Source organism: Trachypithecus francoisi, unplaced genomic scaffold (assembly GCF_009764315.1).
Source record: "Trachypithecus francoisi isolate TF-2019V2 unplaced genomic scaffold, Tfra_2.0 Lachesis_group8, whole genome shotgun sequence".
Lineage (NCBI taxonomy): Eukaryota > Metazoa > Chordata > Mammalia > Primates > Cercopithecidae > Trachypithecus > Trachypithecus francoisi.
Window position 1 is genome coordinate 111,949,654 of NW_022681473.1, and position 20,499 is coordinate 111,970,152.

At 48.9% G+C, this 20,499-nt stretch overlaps 1 protein-coding gene across 15 annotated transcripts in view; it reads left to right on the forward strand.

Annotated features, from left to right (window-relative positions):
* The window catches only part of GRAMD1B (GRAM domain containing 1B), a 284,882-nt gene extending 264,613 nt beyond the window's left edge, over positions 1-20,269 (forward strand). For 8 of the 15 annotated variants that reach the window (XM_033203816.1, XM_033203810.1, XM_033203815.1 and 5 more), the window contains 10 exons: positions 555-698; positions 1,690-1,808; positions 2,089-2,231; positions 4,688-4,791; positions 5,370-5,573; positions 6,656-6,746; positions 10,956-10,967; positions 11,308-11,415; positions 11,657-11,846; positions 15,036-20,269. In XM_033203816.1, coding sequence (XP_033059707.1) covers positions 555-698; positions 1,690-1,808; positions 2,089-2,231; positions 4,688-4,791; positions 5,370-5,573; positions 6,656-6,746; positions 10,956-10,967; positions 11,308-11,415; positions 11,657-11,846; positions 15,036-15,125 — 1,205 coding nt within the window. In that variant the 3' untranslated portion in view covers positions 15,126-20,269. The remainder of the gene's footprint in view (positions 1-554; positions 699-1,689; positions 1,809-2,088; positions 2,232-4,687; positions 4,792-5,369; positions 5,574-6,655; positions 6,747-10,955; positions 10,968-11,307; positions 11,416-11,656; positions 11,847-15,035) is intronic. The other 7 variants (XM_033203818.1, XM_033203813.1, XM_033203822.1 and 4 more) reach the window with 3 other exon arrangements.
* Positions 20,270-20,499: the final 230 nt, after the last annotated feature.

Below are 20,499 nucleotides of genomic sequence, written 5' to 3' on the forward strand. Positions count from 1 at the left end.
TTGACTTCATGGTAGAAATAGGCTGCCTTACAGAAGTGTAGTTAGGAGTCATAGCCTATGGGGCCAGCCCCAGCCTTAGCAGCAGTTCTGTACACTGATACTTCCAGATTAGTCTACGTTCCCTCAAACACACCTATGCCATGGGTTACAACTACAATTTGTTGTTGATTGGAGTTGACTTACAGACTCTCAAAACCCCATTCTCTGGGTTTAGGCAACTTCGAGAAGTAGTCACTTATTTGAATTTTAGTCTAAGATCAACTGAATTAGGGAGGTTTGAAAGTGTAAAAGCAAATCGTACATTCCCAAACACTTTGTAGAGAAGAAATGGGCAGAGTGTCAACTAAAGGAAATGGTGTGCATCCCAGCAAAGGAAAGAGACTGAAAGCAAAGTCATAAACCGTGCCCATGAGCTCAGCTATCCTAGTCCGTGGTCTCTCCATACCCTTGGTGGCTGTGCCCATGTTAGCCAGAGACATAAGTTGGAGGATGTCCCTGTGGCCCCCTGCCCCTCCGCTGTCACTGTCTACTTTCTGATCCTCTCTTCTGTGCAGGGGAGGTCCAGGCCTTCTATGAGGACCTGAGTGGCCGGCAGTACGTGAATGAAGTATTCAACTTCAGCGTGGACAAGCTCTATGACCTTCTCTTCACCAACTCACCCTTTCAACGGGACTTCATGGAGCAGCGACGCTTCTCTGGTCCGTTCTGCTGGGACTGTACCCCCATTCCTCCCTCTTCATCCTCGCTTCTTCCTTCTCTACGTTTGCTACCTTCCCTTCCTTGTTCCTCTTCCCACACACCCTCCTTCCCTCGGCCACCTGAGGGCCCAGACACCCTCTCTCCAGCCTTCTGTGGTGTGGGAGCTCCCTCAGACCCTGTTGCCCTCCCTTTTCACCAGCACTGCAGCTTCACCCTTGCCCACTGCACACCAGGCCCTCGATGCCAGCCCCTAAGACCTGCCCTGTCCCTGCCCTCACAGGGCTCACCGTCTAGCAAAGCACAGCGGCTCTCCCTCGCTGGCAGCACCCACTCCATGCCATGCTTGTGACCTTATCTCATTCAGACCTCATAGCTACCCTGTGTGTGGACACCGATGAGACTGCTGGAACTCAAACTGTTAGTGCTTGCCTGACCTCATGCAGCTAAGAAGGAGCTAGGCCGGGCCTCACATCTGGGATCTGGAGGTTCATGCTTTGACCCTCTGTGCTTCTGCCTCCTCCCCTTCCCCCAAACTCTTCCCACAGCAGGGACCTGTAAGCATCCAGCTGTTACAAAGCATTTGGCCTCAGCGATCCTGTGTGCCAAGAGGAGAGGGCATGCTGAGGGCACGGGGATGTTATGGCTTAGAGGAGAGGACTTGTTCCCAAGGGACCCTAGGCCTTCGCCACAGTAACACCAGTGTTGCCAGCACCCCCGTAGGTGGCCCCAAGACCTCCTGTCCCAGCCCCAGGAACAATCAGCATTCTGGAGCTTTGTGTAGAATTTTGACAATGCTACAATGAGCCTCTTTCTGCTTCGACTACTCCTCCTCTTCCCACCCTCCGCCTGGCCCTCGGGCTCCCATTGGCTTCCTTTTGGGGGCCAGGCAGTAGTAAGCACAGTCCAGAGGGTCACTTGGAGGAGAAACTCAGATTGGGGAGGGGGGTTCTGCCCTCCCTTCCTCATTCCAGGGCTCTCCTCTACCCTTAGATATCATCTTCCATCCATGGAAAAAGGAGGAGAATGGAGACCAGAGCCGAGTGATTCTTTACACCATCACCCTTACCAACCCTCTGGCTCCCAAAACTGCCACTGTCAGGGAGACACAGGTGAGCAGAGCCGGCAGATGCACAGAAGAGCAGGCTGGAAATTCCTGTGTTCTGTCTTGAAGGATTCAGGGCAGATGTCAGGAAGGAGTTTCAGGGTGCAAGTGTCATTTTGCCCCAAAGCAGTGGTGGCATCTTTCTTGTTTAGATGCTGCTGATTCCAGTGATTCCGGTTCAGAAGTCGTGGGGTGGGGTGGGGTGGGCTGGGGGAGGCAGGAGAAGGTGCTTTTCCAAGCTTCTTGCTCCTCTTCAGTCTTGTCCAATGGACCTTTTCTGCCCACAGACAATGTACAAGGCGAGCCAGGAGAGTGAATGTTACGTGATAGATGCCGAAGTCCTCACCCACGACGTGCCCTACCATGACTACTTCTACACAATCAACCGCTACACACTCACCCGCGTGGCTCGCAACAAGAGCCGACTCAGGTGCGCTGTGTGCAGGGCGCCGGGCAGTCAGATGGGGGTCCTTACCTTAGAGAACGTTCATTTGCTCCTGACGGGGAAGGCGGAGGTGGGGTGTGCTTGGCTGCTCACTCTCTTTATTCTGCTTTCTCTCCGAAGCCTTCAGAGGCTCACCCACCACCCTATTTTGAAAGAGTTAATTATTCTCTCCACTCTGTACATCTTGTTAGTAAAGCTTGTATAGCTACTGCTATTTATTGGTTGTGTATGGCTCATACAGTATAGTGTAGGCACTTTACCTACCTTCGCCGGAGTCTTTAGGACGACTCGAAGAGGTGGATTTATCTTCATTTTTCAGATAAAACTGAGTTTCATATAAGTTAAGGAACTTTGCCAAGAGTCATGTCTTTAGTAAGCACTGAAATCCGGATCTTAGAGTTGTAAACCTGTGCTCTGTCCACCATGCTGCGTGGATTGCCATTAGTGTTAGACAGTGAGCTCCACGAGGACAAGGATTCCATTTCACTCACACTTCATTCCCAGCACCCAGCTGGGCCTGCACATATCAGAGTCCAGAGAACACTGATTGAGTGAATAATTAGTTCTGGGCACTGTGATGTGCCTCCAAAGGAAGGAAGAAATTTCGACCCTGACATTTTAAGAAACTTGTGGTGTAATTGAAAAGGCAAGACACACACCCATTTGAAAATCACCAGACCGTTTACCTGTACCTTAGACCGAGTTTTTTTGGTTGTAAGGAGCCAAAAATTCACTGATGTAGTTCAAATAAAAGTTTAGTAAAAGGTTGCATGGGGATCTCTTGGGCTTCAACAAGTGCGCATCAAGAAGGACTTTTGTGCTCCATGCCTATATTCTCACGCTTTGGGAGGCTTAGGCAGGAGGGTTGTTTGAGCCCAGGAGTTCAAGACCAGCCTGGGCAATGTAGTGAGACCCTGTGTCTGCAAAAAATTGAAAGTTATCCAGGAGTGGTGGCATGTACTGTAGTCCCAGCTACTCGGGAGGCTGAGGTAGGAGGATCGTCTAAGCCCAGGAGTTTGAGGCTGCAATGAGCTATGATTGCACAGCTGCACTCCAGCCTGGGAGACAGAGTAAGACCCTATCTCTTAAAAAAGAGGGCCTGCATCTTTTTCATTCTCTCGGTTACTTTTTGGGGGTTGGGTGTTCTGTGCTTCCTCCTGAACATGTACTCCTCCTTCAGCCGTCCTTCTTTTCCTCCTTCCTTCTTTTATTTTCTTGCCTTCTCTCTCCCTCCTATTCTTATCCTTTACTCCACAGTGCCTAGGTTTCTTAATTCTGGGTTCCTCAGAAGATCTTTCAATTGCATCTTTTCTCTGCAGCCTTGCAGAGGTAGCTGGTTGACCTTGAACAGACCATTATAGGAGGGTGCCCATCCACGATGCAGTCAACGGTTGCTGAGTTGGGGAGTGAGGTGTCTCCAAGTACAGGCATTGTCCCATTGGGACATGGGTGGAGGTGGCATCCCAGAGGAGGGGGATGAGGGTTTCCTGGCAGCCTTAGTCACAGGGTGGGATGGGGTGGGATGGGTTAGCTGGGAGAATCTATTGACAGATACAGATGAACCTAAGGGGGAGTCAAAGAGCAGGGCTGCTGCATAGGAGAGAAAAGAGCTGATACTGCAGGGGGTATGGGCAGAAGTGCGACCAGCGACTGGGAGCGAGAATGCTTGGAAAAGAGCAAGAGCTGGCAAAGTCTGGGGTGCAGTGGAGAGGCAGGAGCCAGGGCCAGCAGTAGGTGATACTCTTTTTTTCTTTTTTTTTTTTTCGGAGACAGGATCTCACTCTCCTCCCCAGGTTGGAGTGCAGTGGTGTGATCATGGCTCACTGCAGCCTCAGCCTCAACTTCCCATTGGCTGGGACTACAGACATGCCCCTGGCTAATTATTTTTATTTTTATTTTTGTAGAGATGGGGTCTCACTATATTGCCCAGGGTGACTGATGCTTTTAAAGGTTAAAGTCATAAAACCCCAGAACTTGACTTAGACTTAAAAGTCTCTAGAGAAGGAGAGAAGGACCCTGATGAAAGGATGGGCCATCTTACTTTCTTTCAGTGTCAGTTTCTCAAAAGACTTGAACCTCAGGCAGAGCCTCCCCTTGCCTGGCAGGCAGGCTGCTGGGCCCTATGTGAGACCCCTGAGAGGGGGCAGTGTGCCATCATAAGAGAACTCTGGAGTCAGAACCCTAGTTGTTAGCTTTTGCTCTGCTTAAATATCCTATGCCTCAGTTTTCTCATCTATAAAATGGGGATAAATCCACCAGCTCCACTGAGCTCAGAGGGTGGTCCTGGAGATCAGATGATGTGATGGATGTGGAAAGACCTTTTAACTTACAAAGTTTAGTACAACTGTGAAGCGGCTTTGGCCTTAATCCCGAATTTCCCTTTTCCCAGCAGAGGCAAGTCCACCCAGGAAATGACTGATCTTGTCTGGCTTGTTCCTCAGGGTCTCCACAGAGCTGCGCTATCGAAAACAGCCCTGGGGGTTAGTGAAAACCTTTATCGAGAAGAACTTCTGGAGTGGGCTGGAGGACTATTTCCGCCATTTAGGTGAGCACTGCAATCCTTGCTGCTAGCTGGGCTGCAGAGACGATAAACTGCACTTCTGCTGCCCACCATTCAGGGGAATGGTATTGAGAATAGAGGCAGAGACTGAAAGGTGAAGTCGTTTCCTGAGGTACCCACGCCTGCTCCAGATGTGGACACCAAATTTGGCATGTGTGTGGACACGTGCATTTTTCAAGACTGTCTAGGATGTTTAGGAGATCTTTGAGGGATCTATAACACCCTTCACCCCAAAAGGAACCACAGACCTAGTGACTCTGTGACAGGGAGTATTTGTAAAATGCCTTTGAATGCATCTATTTAAGAAGTGTATGCCCCAAATTGTATACATGAGGGTGCAGATATTGGGAACATATGGTTCCTTGCAATGCTGAACAACCCCGGAGGAAGGGTTTGACTGGGGTTGGGTCCCAGAAGTACCTCCTGAGGCTCATTGACATCTCTGAGGGTCATCAACCCACCCACCCAACTTCCCAGAATACAGAATAGGAAAATGGTTCTGCAGAGAGTTGCATCTGGAGGGCTGAAGGTAGCCTCTCCTGTGGCCCTTTTTTCTCTGATAGAGAGCGAGCTGGCCAAAACGGAGAGCACTTATTTGGCTGAGATGCACAGACAATCTCCCAAAGAGAAGGCCAGCAAGACTACGACGGTGCGGAGGAGGAAGCGTCCCCATGCCCACCTGCGAGTCCCTCACCTGGAAGAGGTGATGAGCCCAGTCACCACCCCCACAGATGAGGATGTGGGCCACAGGATCAAACATGTGGCAGGTGTGTGCCAGGTGGGGACAGCTGGGGTGAATTGAGCTTTGGGCTGGAGCTGCATGCCCACACCAAGGCACACACATGCACACTCATTTTGCACCTTGGATATAATTTGTATGTAATTTGAACATAAGTCACTAAATCTGAGGCTCCCAATGCTCTGTTTCTCTTTGCTCTTTAAGTTCCTCAGCCCCAACTGAACCCATATGTGTGCTCTAATTTACAAAAGCTGCCTTAGTGTTTATTCTTTCGTGTTGCCCTAGTTCCATGGCTACCTGCATAGGCTCAAGTATGAAGCTTCCAAGTTCTTGGGAAATACACTAAGGAGATCCCACAGCTCAGACCACAGAGATTATCTCATTACACAAAGACCAGGGAGTTCAAGACAGTCCCCCTTCACTTCACCACCATGGGCCAATCCAGGCTTGCCCTCTCAGACCATGGACTCCCTTAATATTTCTTCCTCTTCCCACCCAGCCATTCACATCCTTGTCTTTGCTGAATGCTGGAAACCTGGGACTCTAAGGGGCCTTAGAGACCAACTAATTGAGCTGGATAGGGACAGGGGAGGCAGAAGAAGAGGGGAGAGTCGGGGGAGAGTGCCAGTCTTCTGCATGCCCCCTAGCTTCACCCCTAGCACTTCCATGTTACATGTTTTGCCTTTAAGATTTCTGACTGACCTTGCATTTGAGTAAACTGACTCTCAGAGCGCTTACATGACTTGTCCACCATCATGTAGCTTCCTAGGAATAGATCCAGAGCCAAAAGCTAGCTGTCTTTAGTCCTAGTCCAGTGCCATGTCCCCTCCCGTAGCTGAAGATCACTTTGTCCTGGGCCTGTATATCCTGGCTACATGGGCCTGTTTGCTCATTTGTTCAATGATTACCTGACCCAACCTATGACCTTGCCCTTGAGGATTTTACCTTCTCCTCTTGGAGAGCTGGCAGTGTCTAGCACATCGTTGCTGTCGCAGTGTCGTGGACATTTTTCCATCAGTCTTTGAAGTTTGCTGTTTGACCAGTGTCCTCGCCAGCAGTTGTTGGGCTTGTGGGTCACCATGGTGATGGTCTCTTTAATTCTCCCCACAGGTTCCACGCAGACGCGGCATATCCCCGAGGACACCCCCAATGGTTTCCACCTGCAGAGCGTGTCCAAGCTGTTGCTGGTTATCAGCTGTGTGTAAGGGGCTCTAGGTTCTCCTCTCCTGCCCTCACCACCTTCCCTTTCCAGCCTGGTGCCCCAGCCCTCGTCTCTTGAAGCATCTGAGCACCCTTACTGTTTTCCCTGGCTTTGTCTGTGTCCTTTAGTCTTCTCTGTCTGGATTGGTTGCTCTGCCTGTTGCTTACCTCTTTGCTTCTTTTTCTCTGCTTTGTTCAGCATTTACTGTATGCTAGGCCTTCAGAAGAAAATGCTTCATGCAGCATCCATACCCTTCAGGGATTCAGTTTCAAGTGGGTGAGAGAGACAGAAGGTTTGAAATTCCTGCACAGATGGTTAAATGCGAACAGGGAAATGCTAGAGGGCATTTTAGGAGTCCATTCGTTCATTAGATGTTCTGAGTGTCTGCTCTGTGCCAGGCACTGGAACTGTGCACTCACAGAGCCCACACGTTGGCAGGGTAGCCAGACAAAATCAATGCCTACGATACAGGAAAAGTGGATGCTTATTTTAATGTAGACTATTTATAATAATTGCTATGATATTATAAAACAGTAGGCTCAGTAACTTGCATAGAAAGATGCCGTGCTGGCCGGGCACAGTGGCTCACACCTGTAATCCCAGCACTTTGGGAGGCTAAGGCGGGCGGATCATGAGGTCAGGAGATCGAGACTATCCTGGATAACACGGTGAAACCCCATCTCTACTAAAAATACAAAAAATTAGCCGGGCGTGGTGGCAGGCGCCTGTAGTCCCAGCTACTTGGGAGGCTGAGGCAGGAGAATGGCATGAACCCAGGAAGTAGAGCTTGCAGTGAGCCGAGATCGCGCCACTGCACTCCAGTCTGGGCAACAGAGCAAGACTCTGTCTCAAAAAAATAAAAAAATAAAAATAAATAAATAAAGAAGAAAGATGCTGTGCTAGGGAAAAGTAAAGTCAAAAGAAATGAAGACATACGATGGGAGAACAGTTAGCTGTCTGAGGAATGAGTCCATGCCATCAGCTGCCCAGGGCTTTATTCAACCATTTTGGGCAGGAAGCACTAGGACATCTAAGGACAGCTCTTCCACTTGGCCCCGCCCACTGCACAGTCCCATGCCTTCCTTGGATGTGTGTATGCTTCAAGAGTGTGGGGCATAGGTGGATGGGAGCATTGCAGCTGGCCAGATGTAGGCTCTACCTGCTGCGCACTGTGCACCAGATTGTCTCTAGTTCAGTCTTGCTTCTGTGACCCTGGCCTCACTGAAGCATTCTCTGAGAGGCAGAGGCAGAGTACAGCCTCACCCTCAGGAAGCTCTGATGGAAGCCCAGGAGTGACATGGTCAGATTTGTACCAAAGAGAAAATCACTCTGACAGCAATATGTCAGATGGATTCAAGTAGTAAAGACTGGAGGTAGGGAGGTCAGTCAGAGTGAGCTGTGAGATCTAGGTGAGAGCAGCTGTCAGGTTGGATGAAGGCCTGGAGCTGGGAGGCAAAGACTCACCACCCATCGGGTTGTGTAGGGAAGGAAGATGAACTACTGACTCGAGGGACCATACATGGTCGTGTCATTCACAGACATCTGGAATTTAGCAAAGCATTTCCAAAGAAAACATTAACAGTTCCAAGTATGTCTGAGGTGCCATAGGTTATCCAGGAAGAGGTGACAGATTTGTGCTGATGTGGTCCTGGAGCTCGGATGACAAGTATAAGCTGCAGTCACTGCTTAATTATCCATAGCATTAAAGCCATGGTGTGAATGAAAGCATCCATAGAGAGTATAGAGTGTGACAAAGAAGACAAGGTCTAGGATGGCCCTGGGGATCACTTACAGGAGGGGAAGCCATGAGGAAGGTAAGGTGGACTCTTTCAGTGACTTGAATATGTCACATAAAAGTAGATGCAAAATTCTTCTGATGACAGCATAAGAAATGAAGATATTATTACAAAATTAAAAACAAAAGTAACTGTAGGCCGGGCATGGTGGCTCACGCCTGTAATCCCTGCACTTTGGGAGGCTGAGGCGGGTGGATCATGAGGTCAGGAGATCGAGACCATCCTGGCTAACACGGTGAAACCCCATCTCTACTAAAAATACAAAAAATTAGCCGGGTGTGGTGGCAGGTGCCTGTAGTCCCAGCTACTTGGGAGGCTGAGGCAGGAGAATCACTTGAACCCGGGAGGCAGAGCTTGCAGTGAACCGAGATCATGCCACTGCACTCCAGCCTGGGCTGAAGAGCAAGATTCCATCTCAATAAATAAATAAATAAATGTAAAACTAGTAAAAGTCACACTTAGCAACATCGATTTAATGTGATTCATGCCATTGTTCTGTTACATTAAATCTCTTGTATTGGATTTCGGTTTGTAGAGCACTGTAACCTCAGGTTGGTTCTGTGTTTAAGCTTTTTCTGCATTTTGACTTTAAGTAGAGAAGGCCTGCACTCCTAAGCAAATTGTATAGCATGTTATCAACTAACTTTTTGGTTTTGTAAGTTTAGAATGATCAGACTCTAATTCAGTGCTACAGGATCCAGGCCGAGTATCTGCTGACAGCCTGCGTGTGGGACGGGCTGACACAGCACAGCTTGCTCTGTGTCTGGCAGGCTCTTGCCCCCACGTGCCTGCTACAGCATGACTCAGCCACCTCCTTTCCCTGTGTCGACCACTGTGCAGCCTTCACTCAGACAGCACACAGGGGTATCCCTTGACCTTCACTTAGCACAGACAGGATTGCAAACATAAACCCAAATGCAGGCACCAAGATCATGAGCAGGCTGTGCTGAAGAGGCGGGTGTTCAGATGACCCAGTGTGTGCTGATAAAATTAAAGACCGTGGCATTGAAATTCAACACAAAAGTTTTAAAGGCCTTGCGGACAACTCAGAGAGGCCTGAGAAGACAGCAGCCCCAGAAACTTGTGGCTGCCAGTTTAAAGAAGTCCACCTTCCACAGTACCAGAAGCACGGATGAGAAACACAGTACCTCTTGCACAGGCATATGCTTTGAAAACCCTAAGGCATCGCATAGGCTTTCTTTCTTTGCTGTTTTTTATCCATCTCTCTTTTATCTCTTTTTCTTTCTTTCTTTTTTTTTTTTTTTTTTTTGAGACAGGTTCTCACTCTGTTGCCCAGGTTGGAATGCAGTAGCATGATTTCAACTCACTGTAACCTCCACCTCCCGGGCTCAAGCAATCCTCCTGCCTCAGCTTCCCTAGTAGCTGGGACCACAGGTGCATGTCACCACACCCGACTAATTTTAAAAAATTTTTTTTGTAGAGATGGGGTTTTGCTGTGTTGCCCAGGCTGGTTTCGAACTTCCCAGCTCAAGCAGTCCACCCACCTTGGGCTCCCAAAGTGCTGGGATTACAGGCGTGAGCCACCATGCCCGGCCTATCTTCTCGTTTTTTGTCATCTTCTCTCTTCTTATGTGTGTCCACATCTCCCCCATTAGTGATAAGAACTACCCTTTGTGTAGGGCCTACAGTGTACCAGGATAGTTTATTATATATTCCCTTTCATCTGCAGAACAATCCCAGTAGGATAGGTGTTACTGTCCCTAGGTCGGAGAAGCTAGGAAATTTGATCAAAAGTTAAGAGAGTTTTAAGTGGTGAGCCAGGGTTTGCATCCAGTTTTGTGTGTCTCTGGATCCTCTCTACCCACGATGATGTCTTCATCTCTCCATCCTATGAGCTTGTAATACAGTGATGTTTAGGCAGCCAGTGAGGCTGAGAGAAGGAGGGAATTCCTGCAGTCTCTCTGTGACTCCTCATTCCCCACAGCCCCTCCAGCCCCTGGATGATCCTTGCCTCCCCTGTCTCTCACCAGTTCTGACCCAGACTCTGGGAAACCTCAGCCTGTCTCCATGATCCCTGCCAGCTCGTATCAGGTTGAGGCAGGGAAGTCTGCAGCTTGCGGGAAGTTCTGCTAATGTCTGAGGAGCTATCACTGGCAGAGCTAGGGACGCAGTGGAATTCAGTCCCACCCTTCAATTACGTCCTAAGGTCGGGTTGGTAGGGGGAATCTTTTCTCAATTTAGCACCCGTGAAATACTAAGAGTCTGTCTGTTGCTTTCTCGTGCCCTGTCCTTGCTGGGTCTTCTCATCCATTGTGTCTTTGCTTCTAGTATTTTTTTTCTCATATACTCTCACTCGCTCCCAGCTTGATTTTCAGTGCAGTTTTCCCCTTCCCCACACTTGCCTGTTTCTAACCTCTGCCTCCTCCCCATTTTTCTTCCTTGCTCCCGTTAGGATCTGTTTCAGGTACTGGCTCTATGATTACTCCTTTACCCCTCATCTCTCTTCCTTCCCACCATACCTCTCTTCCCCCAGGTGCCCAGGTTCTGGGTGCCTGTGTATCTCTCCTTTCTAGTGCCTTCATCCCACGCCCCTCTCCATGGCTCTCCCCTGTATCCTGGCCCGTCCAGATTAGGTTGCTTCTTCCTCTCTCCCCCGTGCTGCATCCCTCCCGCTCACTCACTCACTCACTGCAATGCTTTGGATGGCCCACTGGTCAGGGACAGCAGCCTGTGGGATGGGGGATGCCCTAGGCTCAGATGACATCTCACTGCTGTTGGTTTTTTTCCCCATGTCTCCTTCCTAGTCTGGTGCTGCTGGTCATCCTTAACATGATGCTCTTCTACAAACTCTGGATGTTGGAATACACCACGCAGACCCTCACTGCTTGGCAGGGTCTAAGGCTCCAAGAAAGGTAATCCTGGCCTCGTCCCCTCACCTCCACCTTCATCCCACCCAGTGCCATGACACCTGTCTCCCAGTCTCCTTGGAACTGCCTCACTGCCCTTGCCCAAGGGATAGCCCTCTGGGAAGACCCCACAGGGAAACTCAGAATCTCTCCCTATAGTTTCAGCCCACTTCTGATCTGGGGCACAGGGGAACCAGGGGCAGTGGGCAGAGGACAAAGCACTCTGATGTGACTCTCTGTCCTTTAGGGGTCTGGGAGCACAGGACAGTTCGCTGAGCATAACTCCAGCTGCTGGGGTACCCCTTCTTCTACCCCACAGGTTACCCCAGTCTCAGACAGAATGGGCCCAGCTCTTAGAGTCTCAACAAAAGTACCACGATACTGAGCTCCAAAAATGGAGGGAGATCATCAAATCCTCAGTGATGCTCCTTGACCAGGTGAGATACCCACCTTCGCTGCTTGCCCCAGTCTTTGGGAGCAGGGACTCCTTCCCTTATGCTGTGAGAAAGATCCTCGTCTCTATCACCACCCTCCAGACTTCTCCCTCCAATTCATTCTTCCTCCAAGCCATGCATTGTTCTAAATGGAAAGCCTTCCTTGAGTGGGCTGCTAGAAATGCAGGTGTATTCTAAAAAATAATAACAATAAAATGACCCACTGAATGTGCACCAGGAAAGCTGTAGGTTAGTTGGAAGGAGAACTCTTTTTATTTCTATTTTTGGTAACCATAACCATCTGACAGACATTTAAACAGAGAACCCCCTCAACCCTTTTACAGAGATTTGTCTTCCCAGAGGGCATGTCTTTGAGTTTTTTCAAATGTTCACCGCCCCCTCCTTTGACAGTCGGTGGCACTGCACTGATAGTCTGGGAAGATGGCTGTACTATGTCTTCTTGTCGTAGCATCATCTTTGTCGTACAGTTTGCCTGTATTCCCCCCCGCAAAACGAGATCAACTATTTAGGCAAATCATCCTGAGGCAAAATCAAAAATTAGCCTAGTTTCCTTGGGGGAGGGAGCTTCCTGCTTGCCCAGAATAGTTTAGTATCTTATAAAATATGCCTCCATGTGGTTGCCTAGAGAGCAAGAACCTGCCTTTGCTGTGCAAGAGAATTAGAAAGTGATAGACTCAGGATTTACCCTGCTACGTGACAACTTCTCTCCCTAAAGAGTTGCCTTTCTGACGTTTTGTGACCAGCCAGAGATGGCATCCCAGCCTTGCCACTAACTAATTTTGTGACCGTGAGCAAGGGACCTTGAGCTTCCATTTCTTCATTTATAAAATAGGAATTGTAATTGTAGCTTCATGGAACTGTCATCAGGATTTGATGGCATATGGGTGGTGCTCATTAAAATTAAACGTTATTTCCTTGCATTGTTTGGTCTTAGCTCTAAATAAGGAGAAAGAGGCTGGGCGTGGTGGCTCATGCCTATAATCCCAGCACTTTGGGAGGCTGAAGAGGGCAGGTCACTTGAGGTCAGGAGTTTGAGACCAGCCTGGCCAACATGGCAAAACCTTGTCTCTACTCAAAATATAAAAATTAGCAGAGCATGGTGGTGCACGCCTGTAATCCCAGCTGCTTGGGAGGCTAAGGCAGGAGAATTGCTTGAACCTGGGAGGCGGAGGTTTCAGTGAGCTGAGATGTCGCCTGGGCTGCACTCCAGCCTGGGCGACAGAGTGAGACTTCATCTCAAAAAAAAAAAAGGAGGGGGTGGGGAAGAATCCTAATGCAGCTCTCAGGACCCAGTTGAATGTGTTTAACTTTGTCACCATACTTAAGGAGGGCATTTTTTTTTTTTTAACCAAAAGAAGACAAAAAGCATAGTGAGGAGTTTAGAAGCCCTACCATTTCAAGAATCATTGATGGAACTGAGGACAAACCCAGGAGAAGGGAACACGGGGGTGAGGAGAACAGGGTGGTCTTCAGACACCCAGGCCAACAGGTGTCAAGGGTTAGATTTACTGGAAAACTCCAGAGCACTGAACTACTGAACTAGGGCTAGAAGTTTAAGAAAGTCATTTTTCTTCATCATCAAATGCAGACAACTTGTGGCTAATGCTGTCCAGCAATGGAACAGGCTACTGTAGAGAACTGAGATTCCAACATTGAAAGTGTTCAAGGGGTAACTAGATGATGATGGATAAAGAACTTATAGATTAAACTGGGACAGTTGGACTAGATGACCCAGGGGTCTCTTCCAACTCTAGAATTCTATTTCAGAATGGGGCTCATTAACTTGGGGGTTGGGGCTGTCAGACTTACAGCCTAGTAGATTCTACCCTACAAGTATTAAGAGAGTTGTTTTGTTTCAATCTCTTTAAAAGTAACTTTTAAATAACAGAATGGCCTCGTCCTCTGTCTTAAGCAGAAGATATAAATGAACCAGCTAGAAGAAAGTGGTAGACTAAGCAGGGAGACCAGACTTTCCCCAAATCTGTAACCATTTACCCCAGAAATGTTGTCTTATGTTGTAACAGAGCAGTTTACCCAGAGACAGTATGTAAATATGTGAGTATTTAAATATGTGGTGTGATGGGCCATTTTAGAATTCTCCTGCCGGGCTCCATTCTAGTCTCCCATTTAGACTGCAGTCTATGACCTAAAAATGTTAATTTGCTGATATGGGTACCAACTAGGAACCTACCTAGTTCTCTGCGTGGTGCCCTGGATGCACAAGAGAAGGATTAGACACAGTTCTAGTCCTAGCAAACATGAAACCAAGCAACGAAAGATGACTGAAGTCCAGAGCCTGAGTGTGCTGTGTGAGAGACCATGAAGGAGAAGGATGATTGAGAGCTGGAGAAAGTTTGGATTTGTTCTGAGCCTTAGCAGATGGGTGAGATTGGCATAGGCAAGAGCACAAAGATTCCCAGGTGGGAGGAACAGTGTGGCTAAATGTACAAAGACAGGCATGTGGTATACTAAGGATCATCAGGGAAACCAGATTAAATGAGTAGATCAAGTCAGTGACAGCCTGAGAGGCTCTTTGTAACAATTGAACACTTCAAGAGAGTTCTTGATTCAGCACTGAGACCCAGTAAGCCCTACCCAAGGGCTTGCCATGCTAGATTGTCTGCTTTCTTTCTTCCTTCCTCTCTTTTTTTCTTTTATTTCTCTCTCCCTCTCCCTTTCCCTCTCTCTCTCTCTTTTTTTAAGAGGCAGGGTCTTGCTCTGCTGCCCAGGCTGAAGTGCAGTGGTGCAGTCATAGTTCTCTGCAGTTGCGAACTCCCCGGTTCAAGCCATTCTCCCACCCCAGCCTCCTGAGTAGTTAGGACTACAGGTGCATATCACAGGAGCTGGCTAATGTTTAAATTTTTTATAGAGATGGGGTCTCTCTGTGTTACCCAGGCTGGTCTGAAACTCCCGGCCTCAAGCGATCCTCCCACCTCTGCCTCCCAAAGTGCTGGGATGACAGGTGTGAGTCACCGCGCCCAGCCTGACTGTCCCCTTTCTGTTTGAAACAGCGTGCCCAGAGAACCAGCCTTGCTTTAGGTGCCCAACTCTTTTCAGCCCCGTGGCGTGGTTGGAGGCCTGCCCTAGGCGGGTGTGGGGAGAGGGCTGCTTGGTGGAGAATCCCACTGAAAGCGCAGACCCAGGCCTGGGGTGGGGTTTTCTGTCTTGCAGATGAAGGACTCACTCATCAACCTTCAGAACGGCATCAGGTCCCGCGACTACACGTCGGAAAGTGAAGAAAAGAGGAATCGCTATCATTGACAAGGCAGGAACAGGGTGGCTGCAAGAGGCCTGTGCAATACGTGTACATAGACCATATAAATATATATATAAATATATATATATACAGAATATAAATATATATTATATACAGATTTTAAAAAAGAGATCATGCCTATGTACCAGGGAGAAGGAGCGGGCCCTCCCGCTCCCTGTGCTGGCCGGAGCAGCGTTTTCCTGGGGTGGAGCAGCTGAGGAGGGCAGGAACCGCCTCTCAGCACCGACCGCCCCTGATCTCCCTCCTCCCACCCTCTGTTCCCCACCCCTTCCCTTGCTGGCCATTCTTGGCTCTTAGAAGGGAAATGTTGAGCCAAAGTGACGCCTGTGAAGACCCTAGGGTCTCAAAAAGAGGTCTGAAGACGGCATTGCTTAAGGTGCTTCGTTCCCTGATCCCCTTTTGATTTGTTTCCAAAATAAAAGAGAAGCTTTTCTTCCCTACCCCAGACTTCCCCAGGCCTTCTCTTGGGAACACAGACACATCAAGGGAGCCCAGGCTAAACTACTAGGGTTGGCCACCCACGTGATCCGGACCGTACTGAGCATCAGATGGAGAGGATGCTTAGAAAGCTAGGAAGGCTGCATTGTGGGGTGGCAGGCTCCCAAGACTCGTGTTCTGAAGGATACTCTCCTCCGTCACCCCTGCACCTTCCTCCGACCTGTGTAGGGTGTGGACCCAGTAATGGCTGGGAATGTCTTACTTTCCCACCCACTTTCTCTCTGGTCTTCTCCCAGGCTGGATCTGGGCGAAGTGTCACTTTTTAGTGCCTAAAGTCCTATTGTTTTCTGTGCCCTAAGAGCACATTGTTTATTAGCCAGGGTGGAGCATTTTCGACCTTATTAAACCTCTTTTAGTGCTTCTAAGCAAGTCAGGTCTGTGGCTCTGAGGCCTTCCCTTAGAGCTGTCAGTGTGATTTCCAGGGTAAGTCAGGGTGTGCTGGGCCCTCCAGGATTTGAGAGAGGAAGAGAAGGCCCTCGCCACGTCCGGGGTGCAGGGTTTACCCACAGAACACTGTGAGTGGTGAGCACCAAGATGGGTTGCCAGCGTCATTTGCTCTTGGAATGAACCAGCATTAGCCAATGGAGACAACTGTCTGAGATAGCTTGCACATGGAAAAAGCATCTAAGCCATTGGAGGGAAGGAACTGGCAAAGGTGCATGTGTTTGGGCAGGAAAAGGCCAAGTGAAATCTATGCCCCAAGGGAGTCATTCCAAATCCTGAGTTTCTCAGACTTGGGAATGGGGGTTCTGGCAGGGGATGGAGTACAAATCCTGCTCTGGTCTCTGGCCCCACAGAGGTGTAAGATCATTAAGGAGTAGAAGGCACTGGCTTCAAAGAGTGAGACATTCAGGGCCTTTTCAGCGTTGGCCCACTAGCACCATGCATTTATCTGAATTCATGGGGCCCTCTGGGCACATTCATCATCCCTCATACACTAACTACTATTTCTTCATATAATGATCAAAAGAGTCCCACCAGCTCCAGGCAGAGCTTGTGGAGATTCATGAAAGAGTCACAGCCAATTTGGCATGCAGAGCTCTTCAGTCTTGCTTGTTCTTCTCCTGGGCTTCTTGATGCAGGGGCAGAAGGAACCCCAGATGTCCCAGATGTCCCAGAACATCAGCCCAAAAGACAGAAGATTTTATCACTCATCTACCCCACAAAGTTGTATCTTTCTCTTAGAATGGCCTTTAATTCCCTGTGGCAATTACAGTTTTTGACTTTTCCATGTGAAGATAAGGCCTTGGTATTTCCCTAAGGGCAGGATCAGAAAACAGGAAGGTCCATGCCCAGGTCATCCTCCAAGGGAGGAGGGTGAGGAGGCTCCAAGTCATCAGCTACAGCAGGTATTCCTCCTCTAGAAGAGGAGATGGGAGGAAATGCAGTTTCATGTAATCCCTGTGAAGAGTGCCTACACGCACAGCCCAGTGTGTCCTTGTTCACTTCTTGTCTAGGACTTTGGGTAAGGGACAATGGTAGGGATCAAGGCTCATGGGCTCTGAGCCAAAGAAGGAGGCATGGTGCAGACTGCTGGAAATCTCCCCCTTGGCACAGTCAGAAGCCAAAACTATTCCCAGAAAGTTTTGAATGCAAAAATTGGAGATTCCTGAATTTATTCCACACATAATTATTTACTTAAGTTATTTAATTATGAAAGGTGCCATGGTGGAACCTGTGGGATGACTTTAAAAGGGTTCTTTGTTTGGAGTCAAGTGACAGAGCAGACCTGGCCACAGGGAGTTGTTCTGCTTCTGCTTTACCTCTCAGGACCATTCCCAGGAGGAGAAGGTGGCAGGGAGGGCAGTACTGAGTATATCAGAAGAACCCTCCTCTTGGTTTTTTAGTGATTTGAACCCAGTAGACAATGTGTGCACATAGGGAATGACCTTTAAGGATTGTGGGTCTCTTGTAGGCTCTCTCTGTACCAATAATTTTTTGACTATCATACCAGGAGAAAACCAACAACTCTCTTCATTCCCAAACAAAATCTCTTCCCCCTTGGTTAATAGCTTGTGAAAGAGATCTTAACTCACCCTTGCAGATAAGTCTGGGAGTGAAACAAATAAATAGCATTGTATTCCTGGCCATTAGCCTGGCTAGTTGCTGTCTACAAGGGAGCATCAAAAAATCACTACTTATGTAACTTCTTCCAGCCAGTGCTTTTTGTGTTTGTTTTTGTTTACTAGGGACACGCAGGAGTCTTTCTGTAATGACTCATATGGTACAATGTTTGAGAGTTTGCACTCAATTTTAAAGAATTTGCCGTTTCTAATGAGGTGAAGAACTACTATAGGATCTAAGGTTCCATTACAGCTTACTGTGAAAGAATTGACAAGACTGGCCTCAGACAAGCTAATCATGGGTGCAACTCTCTCCCTTCCCCATCCACCTCTTTGGGAACAAGAGGATTACATCTCAGGCCAGCAAGATCAGCTGCCTGAAGCTCTGTGTAAGAGCATTGCACTGATGGTTTGGAGACCTGGGCCTGGGTCCTGACTTTTCCACTGACTAAGCTCTGTGGCCTTGGGCAAGTCATTCCCGTCTCTGAGCTTCAGTATCCTCCTGTCACAGGAGGGAGTGGGGCTAGATCATCTTTAAGGTAGGTTCTAGCTTTGACATCATCTTGGGGGTTAGGCCAGAGGCTGAGAAGACTGGGTGGAATTTCTCAGTTACTCTGCCAGGAGGGAACAAGCCCAGAGGCTGAAACTTCCCAGTATTTGGAGGCGTGGTAGGGCAGTGTCTGCATTCCCAGGAGACCCAGGGTGGTTAAAATATATTCTTTAGGTGGCTAGGAGGGCTGGGGAGGCCCAGTAGGAGAGAGAGAGAGAGAGAGAGAGAGAGAGAGAGAGAGAGATCGAGCTTGATGTATTGCTCAGTATTCACCTAGAAGAGTTTCTTCCTTCTTTGGCCTAGTTTGTGGAGGGATCTTCCTTTGGACTTTCTCTAAGTTGGGAGAAGAACATTGTTTTCAATGGAGCTCATCTTCTATCTCTAGGCTCTGTGAAGCCTTTCATCTGTCTGTCCTTCCTCCTTACTGGTAGAAGAAACAGTGGAGAGAAACCACTTCTGGTCCTAGCACTTCTCTTTGGTCTAGATAGGGTTTGGATTTAGTATGAAGCTTTGGCTAAAACCCTTGGGTTTGCCTTAGAGCACTGACGCTAAGAACCTAAACTGACATGGGGAGGACCAAGAGAGCTCAAGAGGAGTGCTTTGTGAGAAGTGGATTCTCTCCGTGTCCATGCCCCCCACCCAAACTTGAACTATACCTATTACATTTCCAGGCAGCATCCCTAGGATGAGGTCCTGGAGAAGGGACTAGGGGAAGTATCTTTCTGGATGCTTGTGGTCCCAGAAGGGTACTTTCTGTGCCATACCATGCCGCTTCTTTAAGCTCTGCAGGGCAGCCAAAGCCAGCCCTTTTCTCCTACTGCCCCCAGGAGAAATAGCACTCTTCTCCCTCCCCCAGACAGCAGGGCTCTGGTCTCCCTACACCTCATACCCTGCCTGCCTCCTCCAGGAGGAAACCCCGGGGCCCCTTCCTGATTCTCCCCACCCTCACCACTTGTCTCTAGGCTATGGGACAATCATCCCATTCACCACTTCACATCCTTGACTTTCATTCCCCCAACCTCCAGCAGGTTGGCCCCAATCCCCTTCACCTCTGTGTTTTCTTCCAGAAGATGCATTTTGGGTCTGAGGAGCACTTTCTTGGAAGGCCATCTTTTAAGACCCCTGCTTGCTGTCATAGTGCAGAGCAGGAATTTGCACACTGTTTAGAGAGCTCCCTTCCCACTGCTCTGCCCAGCCTTGTTACCTCACTTCTGCTCTGGCCATGGTTGTGAAGGGCCCAGCCAGCTCCCTGTTTTGATGTTCTGTGCAACAGCTCTGGGGTCTTGTGACTGGAGATCCTCAGCAGGCCCTGGAGCCCGGACTGGAGTCTTGGCAGCTGATGAGCAGCACCTTGCCGGCCAGGAGGAGCTGATGCTGGACGATCTCCCCAACATTCGAAGGCTTAAAGAACGTTGTCATTCTTCAGCCCTCCTTGCTTCTCTCAATACAATAAGACATTGCAGGAGCAAAAGGGTGGCCTCTGCTCCAGGCAAGGCAGCTGTCTGGGGCATTGGCCTGGGGCTTGGGTGCCACGTGCTGAGATTGCATAGTCAAAGCAGCCATTTTTGCCAACAATAGCTTGTGGCTCCCCACATTTTCCTACCCTGCACTCAAGGGCCAGACCACTCTCTGCATGGACCAGACCATCTTCCCAAACCCATGGTGCTTTTTCCCCAACTCAACCTAGACTCCAAGGTGGGGAGGGATGGGTCAGAGGCCATAGCGGCCCCTGGATAATCCTGACATGAGGTGGAGTGGGGTGAGGCAGAGGGAGCAGCCCCAACACCTGCACTGGGCCATCTATGGGAAAGAACACGGGTCAAGTGCAGTCGAGTTGTCTGGCCGTCTGTATTTGGATCTGTAACTGTACTTTGCCTGGCGCTGTGCGCAAGGTCGGAACACTTACTGCTAGTACCTAGAAACACACAAGGCTGCCCAGCCAAATCTTAATGTAAAGTAGCTAGAGCCATGGACGTACAGTATGAATTAAAAAGAAAAAAGTATTGAACTACAATAATAAATGGTGTGTGTATTTATTGCTTGATTTATGAGGGCTCGTCAACTCAGATGTTTCTGGTCTTCCCAAGTAGACTCACAGCAAGTCGTGAAGGCATGTGTGTGTAGGTACGCTTGTACACACACACATACACATACACGCAGCCATCCACCTTCTCACAGGCGGGAGGGAGGCCGCCTGATCAACTGGAATGGGTAAGTTTTGGAGTCAGATCTGAGTACAACGTGCAG